The sequence below is a fragment of the Astyanax mexicanus genome, chromosome 20 (assembly GCF_023375975.1).
Source record: "Astyanax mexicanus isolate ESR-SI-001 chromosome 20, AstMex3_surface, whole genome shotgun sequence".
Classification (NCBI taxonomy): domain Eukaryota; kingdom Metazoa; phylum Chordata; class Actinopteri; order Characiformes; family Acestrorhamphidae; genus Astyanax; species Astyanax mexicanus.
The window spans coordinates 12261100-12275602 of NC_064427.1; the positions used below are offsets into that span (position 1 = coordinate 12261100).

General features: G+C 38.3%; 1 protein-coding gene across 2 annotated transcripts in view; it reads left to right on the top strand.

Annotated features, from left to right (window-relative positions):
- The first annotated feature begins 12805 nt into the window (after positions 1–12805).
- The window catches only part of fhl1b (four and a half LIM domains 1b), a 30696-nt gene continuing 28998 nt past the window's right edge, over positions 12806–14503 (top strand). Inside the window, exon 1 of one of the 2 annotated variants that reach the window (XM_007259404.4) lies at positions 12806–12993. In XM_007259404.4, coding sequence (XP_007259466.2) covers positions 12821–12993 — 173 coding nt within the window. In that variant the 5' untranslated portion in view covers positions 12806–12820. Of the gene's footprint in view, positions 13006–14503 lie in introns of both variants that reach the window. The other variant, XM_007259405.4, reaches the window with a different exon arrangement.

The window sequence follows — 14503 nt, forward strand, 5'->3', positions numbered from 1 at the left end:
CCGATGTTTTAGATGATCACAAACAACAAGAAAGCTGTTATACCAATGGCCATCAGTGTGCTCCATCAAGCTAGGGCAAACATCAGATCAGACCGTATCACCACCACTGATGAACTCCCTGTCCGCCAAAGGCCCTACTGACTATCAATGGAGAAACAACAGTTCATCTAAGGGGAAATAGAAGAGATGATGAAAAAAGGCATAATCTGATCATTTACTTCCGCATAGGCAGCTCCGGTGGTACTAGTGCCCAAGGAGGATGGAGGCACAAGGTTCTGTGTTGACTACAGGCAACTGAACACTAAAGCCCTAAAAAAATATAATGCCTCAAATGCTGAGATCTTGGAGTCCCTTTATGGAGCAACCATTTTTAGCACCCTTGACCTTAAAACTGGACACTTTCAGGTCACCCTGCAGAGAGACAATATCCAGAATCTGCATTTGTCACCTGTGAAGGATTTTATGAATTTTTGGTTCTTCCTTTGGTCTCAAGAATGCAGCTGCAACATTTCAACACCTGAAGGAAACAGTTTTTATGGGTCTCGAAGAGAAAACAGACTTTGTCTATATAGATGACATTGTGGTCTACTCCTCTTCGATCCAGCAACAGCTAGGCCTTCAAGCAAAGTGCAAACAACTAACACAAACTGTAGACACAACAATTATATACACAAACTCCTGAAGTCCACTGTCATCTCTTTTGTCTTGTCAGTGTTCAGGATCAGGTTGAGGAGAGGATGAGATGTGGGGGCCCACCCTCTCCCTCTGGAAGCGGTTTGTTAAGAAGTCCCTAATCCAGAGACATAAAGAGTGGGATATTCCCAAGTGAGACAGTTTTGTCACCAGTCTGTTTGGGCGGAGGGTATTGAAGGCTGAGCTAAAGTCCACAAAGTGTAGCCGTACATAGCTCCCCTGGTGCTCCAAATGGGACAGTGTTTCATGGAGAGGATTCATGGATAAGCTCTGTAGGCAAACTGATGAGGATCTAACCTGGAAGGGAGGCAGGAGATGATGTGGGTCCGGACCAGTTTCTAAAAAAACACTTTATGATGATAGGTGAGAGTGCTTTTGGGCGGTAGTCGTTCATGCAGCTGATTTCTTTGGTAGTGGGACAGTTCTGGATGACTTTAGACAGGGTGGAACAGTAGCCTGCCTCAGAGATCCTAGTAAAAAATCCTAGTAAATACCCTGGCCAATTGAAAGGCACAGTCTTTTAGCACCTGTCATGAGACACCATCAGGTCCTGCAGCTGCCGTGTGTCTCACCTGGTGCTAGTCCACTGTGAGGGTATAGGTGCCCGGAGGTGGTGGATGCAGGATATTCGTCTCCGGCGACTGTACCTGGAAGCGAGCAAAGAAGTTATTCAGCTCCTCTGCCAGTGAGGCACCCCCCTCATTGGCTACCAGGTTGCTGGGTTTGTAATTGGTGATGTGCTGTACCCCCTGCCACACCTGTGTGTAGTTGTTGCTCTGGAAGCAGTCCTCTATCTTCTTTCTGTATGAAGCCTTTGCCCTTCTGACGCCCTTTTTCAGGTTGGCTCTGGCAGTACTGTACAATACTCCATCCCGAGGCCTGAAGGTGGTGTTTCTTTTCCTGAGCATGTGTTCAATACACATGTACTTAACAAAAAATGACCTGGCCTCCACAGTCACCAGACCTGAACCCAATCGAGATGGTTTGGTGCTAAACACCTCTGGGAACTCCTTTAAGACAGTTGGAAAACCATTTCAGGTGACCACCTCTTGAAGCTTGCTTTATTAATGAGGAGACAGACCGCTGTGTGAATGGGAAATCTCTTAACCCTAATCATCTTCACTGTCAGATTTAGCAGTGGGATTGGGCTGCAGCATCTGATTTTAAAACATATACAGCAATTTTTCTAAAAGAAAGGTAATGGTAGGCTAACCATGTAAACTGTGATGATATGTTTCTGATAGCTGGTTAAAAAGACGTCTCTAAATCAGCAAACAGATCAAACCCTCTGTGTGATTAATAAACTGCAGCTTGTGTCTAGTGTGGTGGAAAATAATGACAGGAAGAAAGAAATTTTCAGAGTCTCTGAGTCTTGATCAGAATGAGTAACAAGATTTATTGAGAAGACACACGTATGAATACAGAGTGAGCTCCTGCCTTGCAAGAGTGCCATGCTCTCTTTATACCTTTTAGATCCTCCCATCCCTTACTTCCCAATTATGGGCACAGTGCCACCATTGTGACACGTCAACTTCTTCTGACAGGTGGTATGACATAATCCCTTAGTGAGCATATCAGACTGGTTCTCAAAACACCGCAAGCAGAAGGAAAAATGACCCTGGCGCCAGAATTGTAGACAGAACAATCCGTGACGTGCACACATACATAGACACACACTGCTTTCCCCAGATAGAAAAACTCTCACTCAGCATCTTAGATATGCTCCTGAGTACACATTATCATCGCATGGAACAAAAAGTAATATCATTAATAGTCGTCATTGTTTATGAATCATCACACGTCATTGATTATGAATCATTTCAATAAACACCTTCCATCACACTCCCCCCTTTGATTCTGAATCAATAATAATTTTTTACAGATAATTTTTTTTACCTTCATCAAACAAACGGTCCAGCCTAAATGCAGTATCTAACTCTATTGTATCTACTGCAACTTGCAGGTACTGGCCTTTCTTCTGCATATGGCGGAACAAAAATTAATAGATATATATTAGAAAACAGTAAAAGTACATCAACAAATAAAATCTCGATAGATCAACACATTCGCAACCCATAGAGAGAGAGAGAGAGAGAGAGAGAGAGAGAGAGAAAGAAAGAAATAAACTAAAGCCAGTCGAGGGCCAGAGAGAATTCCTCATACTTCATCCAAGCAGTTATACATTTTATGCAAATGACATGTGATTGTACAGAACTTATCAATATGATTACGTCAGCAGAGTCCAGTTAACAGCATGTTGTCCAGTTTTAATGACGTGATTAGCTCCAGCCTGTCTGAGCAACAAGTTCTTATCATGATGTTGTTCAGCACTGTGTCCTTCATGAACACAGCAGACAGTCCTTAAGTGTCCTAAAGTCTGTGAGAAGATGAGACAGAGGAAAAAAGTGGATGGAAAGATCTTCTGGCTATCTGAGGAGAGGTTTCCAGCACTTCACTCAGATAACTTGTTGTCTCCTAGTTCATATGCACTGGTCCCAGAACAGCAGAACAGCAGTGAAGCTTCTCTGCCACTCAGGGTCACGTTCTCCTCACAGCTCTCATTGTTGATGAAAACACTCTGACCTTCCTGATTAAAAATAATAACTGTATATATAAATGTATAAAACATTTAAGAATAAGAGTGTGAAGGTGTGGTTATCTCCAATCACACCCTTCACTCCCCCCTTCTAGACCAAATGGAATCATCCAAGATTCCATGATGGTCTACATAACGCCTAAGAAGCCCCGGGAGTAATGACAAGTGTCCGCATACAGAGCATGAGAACAAGTGTTTCTTCATCTCAGCTGTGGACATGCTGGGGCCTATTGCACACCAGTCCCCACGCCGGACTCTCCCTGCCTCGTCATGCCCACCATGGATCTGAGAAGATTCATAAACAAATTTTACTACATTAACTTTCTCTTTTTTTTTTTTTCCCAGAATTACAACATGAAGTTTAAAAGTGTTAAAATCAAGTCAATGTTTTTCAACATTGTCACTGTTTTCGCTCTAGACTATAGAATACATAGTCTCAACATTTATTTATCAAATGCCTTCATATTTTCTTTTAACCTTTCACATTGTCTAATTTAATCTTCAACCACAATAATGTATATATTTTTTATACATTAATTAGACATTTTCTTACACTAGATGCTGAGAAGCTGATCTACACCTTTGTTTTGATTAGAGTATTGTAATGCATTATTCTCTGGATTACAATTATTATTCTCTACAATTTACAAATTACATCGTGGTCAAAAATGCTGCAGCTACAGTTCTAACTCACACATAAAAAAGAGAGAAGATTATGTAGATTGGATTTTAATATTCATTTAGTGTGAAAAGTGTAAAAATCTCTTAACTGCTTAGCAGCTAAGTATATATCAGGACTCCTGACAGATCGACAATTCCAGCTCATTTGTTGAGAACATTTAGCGTTGCATTCTGTATTTATGCACCAAAGATTTGTAACTCTCTATCAGTTTATATCCATCAGGGATCACCTAGTTCTTCCTTTGAAGCCCATCTAAAACTTATTTGTGCACTTCAGATTAATCTTAGTTTTATTTATTTTAAAATAGTTTGTTATGTGCCAAAATTCTTAATGCCAATCTGTAGACAAACAATCCTCAACTTTACACATACTCAGAAATCCTTAAAGCATTGTTCAGAATATTTAGTCTGATTAGTGCTGTTATTTGAGGGCGAACACACAAAGAGCATAAAACACCCCCTTTTTATTTTAGTTATTGAGTAGAGAGTTCAGTTCTTCCAAAACACTGATGAGTATGATGCAGTCAGTGCATTTCCTCTATATCCTTCGTAAACTTATTTTCCATCTGTTAACCTGAGTCTAAAAACATTTGGCTGATGTTAGAATTTTAATGTGTGTGGAGTTGTGTCCACAAGCTGTTGTAGGGATGGTCCACCTAAGTTTAGACTAACTAGTTCCTATGACAGTGATTTTGAAGCTATGAGCTGCAGTGGTCCTGTTAGAAGTCATTAGCCTAATATTTATTTTCCTTGTTCAGTTCCAATATATATTTTTGCGAACTGTGCTACCTGTAAATTAATTGCAAAAAATAAAAACATATTTAAGTTTCACTTGTTTGGCATAGTTGCAAGACTGTTAGCTGGTGGTTTAGCAAGCTAGTTATTATTATATATATTGAATTAATTTAGCATTAATATTAATGCACATATAAGAGAAAGATTTCTATCTTACCCTATATATATTTTTTTTAAAAACTTTTGGAGCAAGCAAAGCTCTTTTTGTAGTTGATAGTCTACATTGATGTATTAATAAGATTTTAAATGGTTGATTTTTATTTAAGCCAGCATGCTTGGTTACTTTAGCTAGTTACAACTACATCTGAGTTTATATGTATTAATTTGGTCAAAAGCCAGTAAACAACTTCCCTTACATAAGCCTTAATGGAGATGATTGTTATTAAAAATGTTTTATACAAATCATAGTCATTAGGCAACATAAATTACATAATGTAAATCTAAAAAAAAAAACTTTCCAGTGAAAATTGAGGGTCAATGTGTGATAGGCCTCTAATGTATTAATCTGCCCAGCAACCATGTTTGGCTACTGTTTACAATGAAATTAAAGATTTTTTTCCTGAACTAGATATTATTTTTAATTCATCAAAGTTTTTGATGAGAAACACTATTTAAAAGAGAAACAAAAAAAAAGCTAAAACCTCCCTTTTTTTGTTTTCCTTAAAAAGAAAGGTAAAACAGTCATAATTTGAGTCACCACCAGATTTAAAGTTTAACCAAACATTTTCTACATGAGGCATAAACATCAAAAATTAAATAAAATCACTCCTTTTAATGGAAAAAAAGTAAACAGGCATAAAAATAAAAAATCTGGTCTCACGTCTCTGTTGCTGGCTCAGGCTGAGGGGTGGATCCACTGGGCTGATTGGCTGCTGGGGGTGGGTGGTGTTGATGGTTGAGCAGGTGCTGTCTGAAGCGGTCTCTGATCGCTCAGTTCTTCTAGATCTGAAACCAGTTTCCTGGACCAGTGCTGTAACATTTCAATCACAGCAGGTCCGGTGAAGACGCAGTCCAGCCATCGACCGACAGCTGGACCAAACACAGTCTCTCATCTGAGACTCTCCTCATGAAGTGCTCTGGTTCAGATGATGTTCACAGTACTGTTGCAGAGTACCCTGTCTCTGAGGGTCAAAACTCCTGTGATGAGCACCACCCCCGCCTTCTCAAACACCCAGAAAACAGCACTGAGCAACAATCAGTCAAAAGAGAAAAATCCCTCCAAAAAAAACCTTAAAAGAAAAAAATAATAATAAAAAAGAAATCCTGAAAGGAATTCTAACATGGTTAAAAATTGTTTAGCCTCATGAAATAACTAAAACAAAAATTGTTTCCAGCCAAACGATGCTTGATATTTCTAAACTGTATAAACATTAACATTATATTGTTGTGCTCTGATGGGGACTCAAAATATAGCCAAGAATATGCAAGCAAGTTCTTCATTGCGAGAAATAGAAAACATATGGAAAGCAAAACAAAAAGCTCCATTTTTTTTTTTTTTTTTAAAAACATCTGATGTCTCCTTGTTTAAAAGTCAGAAAGAGAGACCCAATTCACTGCAGCTCGTAATAGATACAATATTAAGTTTGTCAAATTAAACCTTTCCAAAGAAAGTAAGGTCTTTTCTTACTGGTTTCTAAAATCTACTATCCTCATTAAGAGAATCAAAAGATCAGCATAGACTGAGATACATGAGAACCACTAGAGAAATTAGATATGTGTATTCTTTAAATCTCATTCAGCTGAGACTGAGCTGAAGTCAGTCTCAATAAGAAAAGAATAAGAATAGAAAAGGCCTAAACCACATGAAGACAGAAGCTGTGTTCAGAATGGCTCACTCATTAACTGTTTCACTATGTAGCATTTTCTATTTACTAAACGAATTATGGAACAACCAAACAATAAAGCATGTTTGTCCTGCTCTGAGGACGTCTGATACGACAGCACTGCATTGCATTATAGTATATTTTGGAATTTCTAAATTTTGTGATGCATTAGGTTTTTCATAGTGAACTATATAGGGAACAGAATGTACTGCTGCGGTTTTAAACAGTATTGCAAAAATGGTTTATACACTATATAGTGCACTATTTCTGGAATAGGGAGCGATTCTGACACAGCCACACACATTATATTCATCATTAGATTAGCTTATAGAATATCAGAGTTAGACAAATGTTAGAAACATACACACTTACACACACGCACAGACACACACACACACACACACACCAAATGTGATAGAAGATAGCAGAGAAGAGATGTTTTGTCTATCTCTCTCACTGCTTTATTCAACACACGCAGAAACACACACACACACATTGTATCAAAAGCCTGGAATCCTCATATCTTTTCTGTTTCAATCAGGGATGACTTTCACAATGTGGACATTAGTACATAACTCATCACTACTACTCAAACATTAAGCTGTCTCACATATTCACTAAACTGTCATCCTCAGAATTCTACAGCATTTTCCATAAAGATAATGAAACATGTTACATTGAACAGTTCCAGCATGGCTCAATATTCTGCCCTACTTTAATATATGTATATTGGGTTAATATGCTAATGATTCCAAACCTTTGAACAACACTACATAAACACACACACACACAGACATACACATATAGTCTTGGCTCATTTGATTGAAAAGAGCTGCGTCATGAATTTTTGGATTAAATTTCAATTCTTTAGTTACTTGGGATCCCATTTTGTTCTCTCATTCGATTTTAATGACTCAGAGTAATTTAGCCCCAATAATCACGTCTCACCTTCCTTCTTCTAACCCTGCTTAATACACAATCAGTACCCTGTACTATTATAGTATTATTTATGCACTCCTCCCCACGGTCCCGGGACCTATTACTCTAATGACACGTCTATCAATAGAGGCCTCGCTATGACCAGACTAGTCTTCTCTTTACTTTAAAGATATATTTACATACATCAATAAAGGCCTCACGACCAGGCTAGTCTTGTACACCGTCATGTAACTATACACTGTCCAGGGCGGAGTGCTGAAGGAAGGATGGAGGGGAGTAAATTAATTTAAGAACAAAATTTTGTATTTAAAATTTTCTTAATGAGTAAATTAGTTAACCTGTCACTCACCACCAATGTTTGTCGATGAGGCCTGGATTTTGCGAGTGAGGGGTGAGAGGCCGCACCTACCCCCGCGGTACTTCGTCCTTATTCTGTGGAATTTTCCCTTGCTTCTGGGCCCAGCTGTTTTGCTGGAGAGCGTCCTCGGCAGGTGCTAGTCTCTCCCCCTCCGCCGCAAGACCATGCTCATCCTGTTCCGTGACGCCAAATTGTGGTGGAAAATAATGACAGGAAGAAAGAAATTTTCAGAGTCTCTGAGTCTTGATCAGAAGGAGTAACAAGATTTATTGAGAAGACACACGTATGAATACAGAGTGAGCTCCTGCCTTGCAAGAGTGCCATGCTCTCTTTATACCTTTTAGATCCTCCCATCCCTTACTTCCCAATTATGGGCACAGTGCCACCATTGTGACACGTCAACTTCTTCTGACAGGTGGTATGACATAATCCCTTAGTGAGCATGTCAGACTGGTTCTCAAAACACCGCAAGCAGAAGGAAAAATGACCCTGGCGCCAGAATTGTAGACAGAACAATCCGTGACGTGCACACATACATAGACACACACTGCTTTCCCCAGATAGAAAAACTCTCACTCAGCATCTTAGATATGCTCCTGAGTACACATTATCATCGCATGGAACAAAAAGTAATATCATTAATAGTCGTCATTGTTTATGAATCATCACACGTCATTGATTATGAATCATTTCAATAAACACCTTCCATCACACTAGTCAGTTACCTTAACTTTGGACTTAGCTAGATAGTGAGTCAAGGTTTAAGAAAAAAAATAAACTATATATGTAATGTTGCCCTGATGTGCCAGATCAGCCAATAACTATTTAATTTTCAAACTGTGTTTATAAATTTAGGATTGCAGAAGTTACTGTCAGCTAAAATGACGCCTAACGTTTATATTAACTTCTGCCAAAAATCTCTATAAAACGTGAAGTTACATTCTTTTTCATAAAAGGACACCAAGTGCTTTCAGTAGAAAAAAATTAAAGCGCAGAACCCAACACGACTGAGTTAAAAAAAAAAAAAGAGTGGAGTAAATTTACAACAGAATTGACATGCCAATACATAATAATAATAATAATAATAATAATAATAATAATACTAATAATAATAATAATAATAATAATAATAATAATAATAATAAATTATAATAAACTAATCTGTTATAATATTTTTTTTAATATTAGGTGATAACTGATCAGATTTTGTCATATGTATAAAATTCAGACATTTTACGCATAATCTACCGCTGAACTGTTCTCTGCACACTAGTGGGAACCTGCACCCAAGTTTTTCACTCACATGTACACCTGTACTGAATCTTAATTCTTGAACCTTTATTTAAAAGTTTTGAATTGTTAAATGTCTTCTACGAGATTGACATTGATTCATTGTGTAGCCCTGTTTAATTTTCAAGTTATGTAAATTAAGAAAATCCTAAAAACAAGTTCATTTTTATTTGTATAAAAGTTTTTGTGCTCACTCACGGTAGTTAATAAATAATTGTGTTTACTCATGTTAAAAAACTTCTGTTAAAATATATATATATTTTTGGAGCAAGATAATTGGTTATTTTTCCTGTCAGTCAGAACTCTTGAGAAGTGGGTGGAGCTAGCAGCTGCGTTGTGAGCAGCAGGGGGGCAGCAGGAGAGAGAGAGAAGGAGAGAGAACTAAGCAGAGTCAGCCATGCAGCACAGGAGCTGTTTGTGCTCAATATAAGTCCAAAATGTGGCTAACGGCCAGTTTAAACCACTTGTGTGACTTTCTGTGACATCTTTGATGAGGTAAATTGGGATTTGTTCACATTTATATAAGATTTGTCCAATTAGTAACTCTTTACACTCTATTGTTTGTAAGCTAGTCAAAATGGTGTGTGTTTGCTAACTCAGTAACACTGAATATGATCTGTAGCTGCTTTTGTGCTTGAAATATGGTTAAACCCTGCCTAGCTAAGCTTAATTATGTGAATACAGGACACGGACAGTGTTTCTGACGAGCCCAGTGAGCTACATAGAGCTTGGGAGCTGACGAGGAAGCTGTTTCATGACTTCTTGGCTGTTCCACCATTCCATGAGCATCGCTCTCACCCTAAACTTCTACTAGACTGCCTAAACTACATCTTCACTGATTCTACGTTGTCCTGCTTTCACCAGACACCCAGAACATTCTCTAGAGAGGTCGTGAGTACTGAGTGTGCACAAACAAATATATGCTTTGGTGCAGCTCTAGGGGGTCAGGACGAGATCCAGTACCAGAGGTATGTCTCCCAACTGAAAAAAGATCTTCAACACGCTTATCAGCTTGCCTCTAATGCAGCTAACAAAAGTCATCAGCGGAACAAAAGTCGCTATGATCAGAGAGTAAGGAACCAGCCCCTGGGAAAAGGTGATCGAGTTCTCATTCGTAATGTTGGTCTTACTGGCAAGCACAAACTTGAAGACCGATGGAAATCCTTTCCTTATATTGTTGTAGGACAACTACCTAACCTTCCTGTTTACCGCGTGAGACCGGAGAATGGCAGTGGTGTTGTGAAGACCCTTCACCGTGATCATCTGTTGCCAATAGGATACTTGGTGCGGATGCCTAAACCAAAGATTGTGGTGGAGCATCCCCGAAAACCTACCACTCGGTCTCAAAATGTCCAAAAACTAGACAAGACATATCAACCTGACTTGACTCTGAATGAGGAGGGTACAGATAGTGACCAAGACCTTGATGAATCAGGCTTTCATGAAAGTATCCCCTCATGTCCTCGAGACATCATTGATGAAGTCCGTAGACAATGCCGAACAATTACAGATATTCAAGAGACTCAACTTCCTATTGAGGTAAACATGGAATCCGAAGGCGAAGATCACCACAGCCTCATCAGCGATAATGATGGATGTGACGGAGTATCCCCTTTGACAGCCATGGAACCAGTGAATTCCCAACCTCCAAACCCAGACACTGTGGTGGACACAGAACTGGAAGAGGGAGACGTCCCTACCTCCAGCAGTTTGGCAAGGAATGAGGGGACAGAACCGGTCCGTGTTTCCAAGCGGGAACCTAAACCCATCATTCGTCTGACATACGATGAACCTGGAAAATCCTCAGACCAGATGTTGACAATTATACATAAAGGGATGATCATTCAAATAAGCCAGAACATTGAGCTGATAGACACTAAATAACCCGTAACACATATCAGTCTTTAATAATTTAACTAACATTTTCAGGCATAAAATGTTTAGAGGTGTCAGATGAGGGCATCTAGACATTTAGACAGGGGGGGATGTAGCCCTGTTTAATTTTCAAGTTATGTAAATTAAGAAAATCCTAAAAACAAGTTCATTTTTATTTGTATAAAAGTTTTTGTGCTCACTCACGGTAGTTAATAAATAATTGTGTTTACTCATGTTAAAAAACTTCTGTTAAAATATATATATATTTTTGGAGCAAGATAATTGGTTATTTTTCCTGTCAGTCAGAACTCTTGAGAAGTGGGTGGAGCTAGCAGCTGCGTTGTGAGCAGCAGGGGGGCAGCAGGAGAGAGAGAGAAGGAGAGAGAACTAAGCAGAGTCAGCCATGCAGCACAGGAGCTGTTTGTGCTCAATATAAGTCCAAAATGTGGCTAACGGCCAGTTTAAACCACTTGTGTGACTTTCTGTGACATCTTTGATGAGGTAAATTGGGATTTGTTCACATTTATATAAGATTTGTCCAATTAGTAACTCTTTACACTCTATTGTTTGTAAGCTAGTCAAAATGGTGTGTGTTTGCTAACTCAGTAACACTGAATATGATCTGTAGCTGCTTTTGTGCTTGAAATATGGTTAAACCCTGCCTAGCTAAGCTTAATTATGTGAATACAGGACACGGACAGTGTTTCTGACGAGCCCAGTGAGCTACATAGAGCTTGGGAGCTGACGAGGAAGCTGTTTCATGACTTCTTGGCTGTTCCACCATTCCATGAGCATCGCTCTCACCCTAAACTTCTACTAGACTGCCTAAACTACATCTTCACTGATTCTACGTTGTCCTGCTTTCACCAGACACCCAGAACATTCTCTAGAGAGGTCGTGAGTACTGAGTGTGCACAAACAAATATTTTATTTTGCTTACTTTAAGTAAGTGAAGCGGCTATTAAAGTTTTGAGCCTCAACGTACCCAAGCCACGACTCAGGCCTGCAACTTTTTGTTTCTTTTATTTTTCTATTACTTTTCTGAGTGTGTGTGAGTGTGCGTGTGTGGGCCCACAAGTTAGATATTTCTTTGTTTATTTGTTCAGAGCTGTTATTTACATTTTTTGGATAATATTTTGGGTAACTAAATTGTTAATAATCTGCAACACAATAATTCTAATATCATTTCATTTGTAATTTAAAACTGTGATACCTGACTTTCCAAAATTCATACAATAATCTGAGTAAAAGAAAGGTAGCTAAGCATTAAAACTCATTTTTTTTGTTAATAGAGTGTTCATTTCAGTAAGTACTGGTTATTTATTTATTTATATTTCTTTATTTTCCTTTTTTGAATAATCTCTATTAAAATAGGCTGAGTGTGTGAAACGGAGAGATTTCTAAAAAATAGAGTATACTAAGTCTACTTATTTTGTTTATACAAAATTTGAAATGCATTAGTCTGTACCAATAATCATTGGGACCCAGGGCCCTGCCTTTAATACATAAGTGGTTAGGCAGGGTGTTACAATTGCATTAGAGCTTTACGTCGATTCAACATAGCTCTGCTATCTGGGATTTTATATAATTTATTAAAGTTCTCATAAATAATATTTTGATTTCCTTTCAGCATTAAAGGGTTCGTGTATTTTGAATAATTATAAACTAGAGTAAACCGAAATCCCTCCTTATTACAGAAATACTGCACTATATGGTGCGCCAGGCTGTGAAGAAAATGCTACGCAGTGAGAGAGTAAGTGAAGTGTTTGGATGGTAAAAGGCTGGGTTGGGTTGTGTTGGGTTGGCACGGAGTTGTTTGGGTTCCGCCCCGCGCGCGGCGCACTTCAGCGCGAGCTCAGCGAGCACAGCAGCAGGGATTCAGCGCGCGCGCACTCAGTCAGCAGCAGCAGCAGTAAGACGAGAAGGAAGAAGAGGAGGACAGGGTGAGTGAATTAGTAAGTTATTTAGTTTATTCTCTGTGCGCGCAGTGGTGTTATTACATGTATCGTGTGAAGTAGAGCACGGGGCTGGACTTGGGGCTTGTTTTTGGAACTCTCCGCTCCACCTTAAATAGTACAGCAGTTCCACTCTAGCCCCGCGCCGCTGCACCGCTGTTTAAGGTGGAACGGGGAGTTCTAATACACAAAGAGTTTGTGTAAATTACTGATATCTGATTTTCATTACTGAGTTGGTATTGATTAGTTCTGTTATCAGGAGGTTATCTAGACCTCCTGAAATGTGTCTCCTCACAAACCTGAACCCAGGAATGATGAATGTATGCTTATCTGATCATGTAAACAGTCTGTAAATTTACATTACTGCTGTAATATTGGAGTGTCAATTAAACAATATTCTGTTACAGATTACTGTTTACCCAGTAAACATTTTACTGTAACTAAGGGTGGGAATCACAGAGCGTCTCACAGTACAATATTATCACAATACGTTTCCCATGAGAACGATGATTGCGCATCAAAAAAGTGATTCTGTGATACTCGATACATCACGAGACAAATCGCTACGATACTTAACGGCATCTGTGTTACTGAAGAGGATAAAATACTCCTAAATAAGCAAATAACAGGAATTATGAATTTATTGGTTTTACAGAATTTGACAACCCATAGCAGATTTACCCTATTCATATGATCAGCGCCACCACGTGGAGTAATGAAGATATATTGTCCCACCCCTAATTGGAACATAATCCGTATTTACTATATAGGATTAATGTAATCTAATTTTCTTCAGTTTTTTAAAAAAATAATTTAATGTTTTTTTTTAAACCATATATTCAGGTCATTATTAAAATGCTGCACCGTTTGGCCCTTAAAACCTTTTAAACAGTAACTTAACATTTGCCATTCTATTGACTATTCATCATATTTGCGGCCTTGCAAAGACAACATTGTTACATGTTTGTCTTAAAGGTATCTAAAATAAAGTGAAAAACTGACTTCTCCCAAAGGGAACAAATTACACAGTGTGAGTAGGACATTTAAATAAATATGTTGCAGACTCAAAAGGTATGTGATACTGATATTGACCCATTCAAATAAAATAAAAAAACACTTTACATATAAATTTTCAAAAAAACGTCCAGTGTCTATATGCAAAATACCAAAGATACCTAATTGCATTCCAGTGTCCTCATAAAATAAATCCACTTGATGGATTATCTATACCATCACTGCTGGAACATAATAATAAAAAAGGAACTTCACATATGAAAGTAAACAAATCTTACATTTTCAGTATTAATGTACAAGGATTGTATTTTGCATAATTGGTATTAAAACATCTTAAACTAACATAAGTATTTTAGATGGTTTTATTATGTCAGTGAGGTTTTCCCAAGTGAAAATAAAGGTTGATTGATTGATTAGAGAATTACAAGAAATACAAACAATTGACAGTAATGCTTTTTTCTTTTTTAAAGTTAGATAATAACCT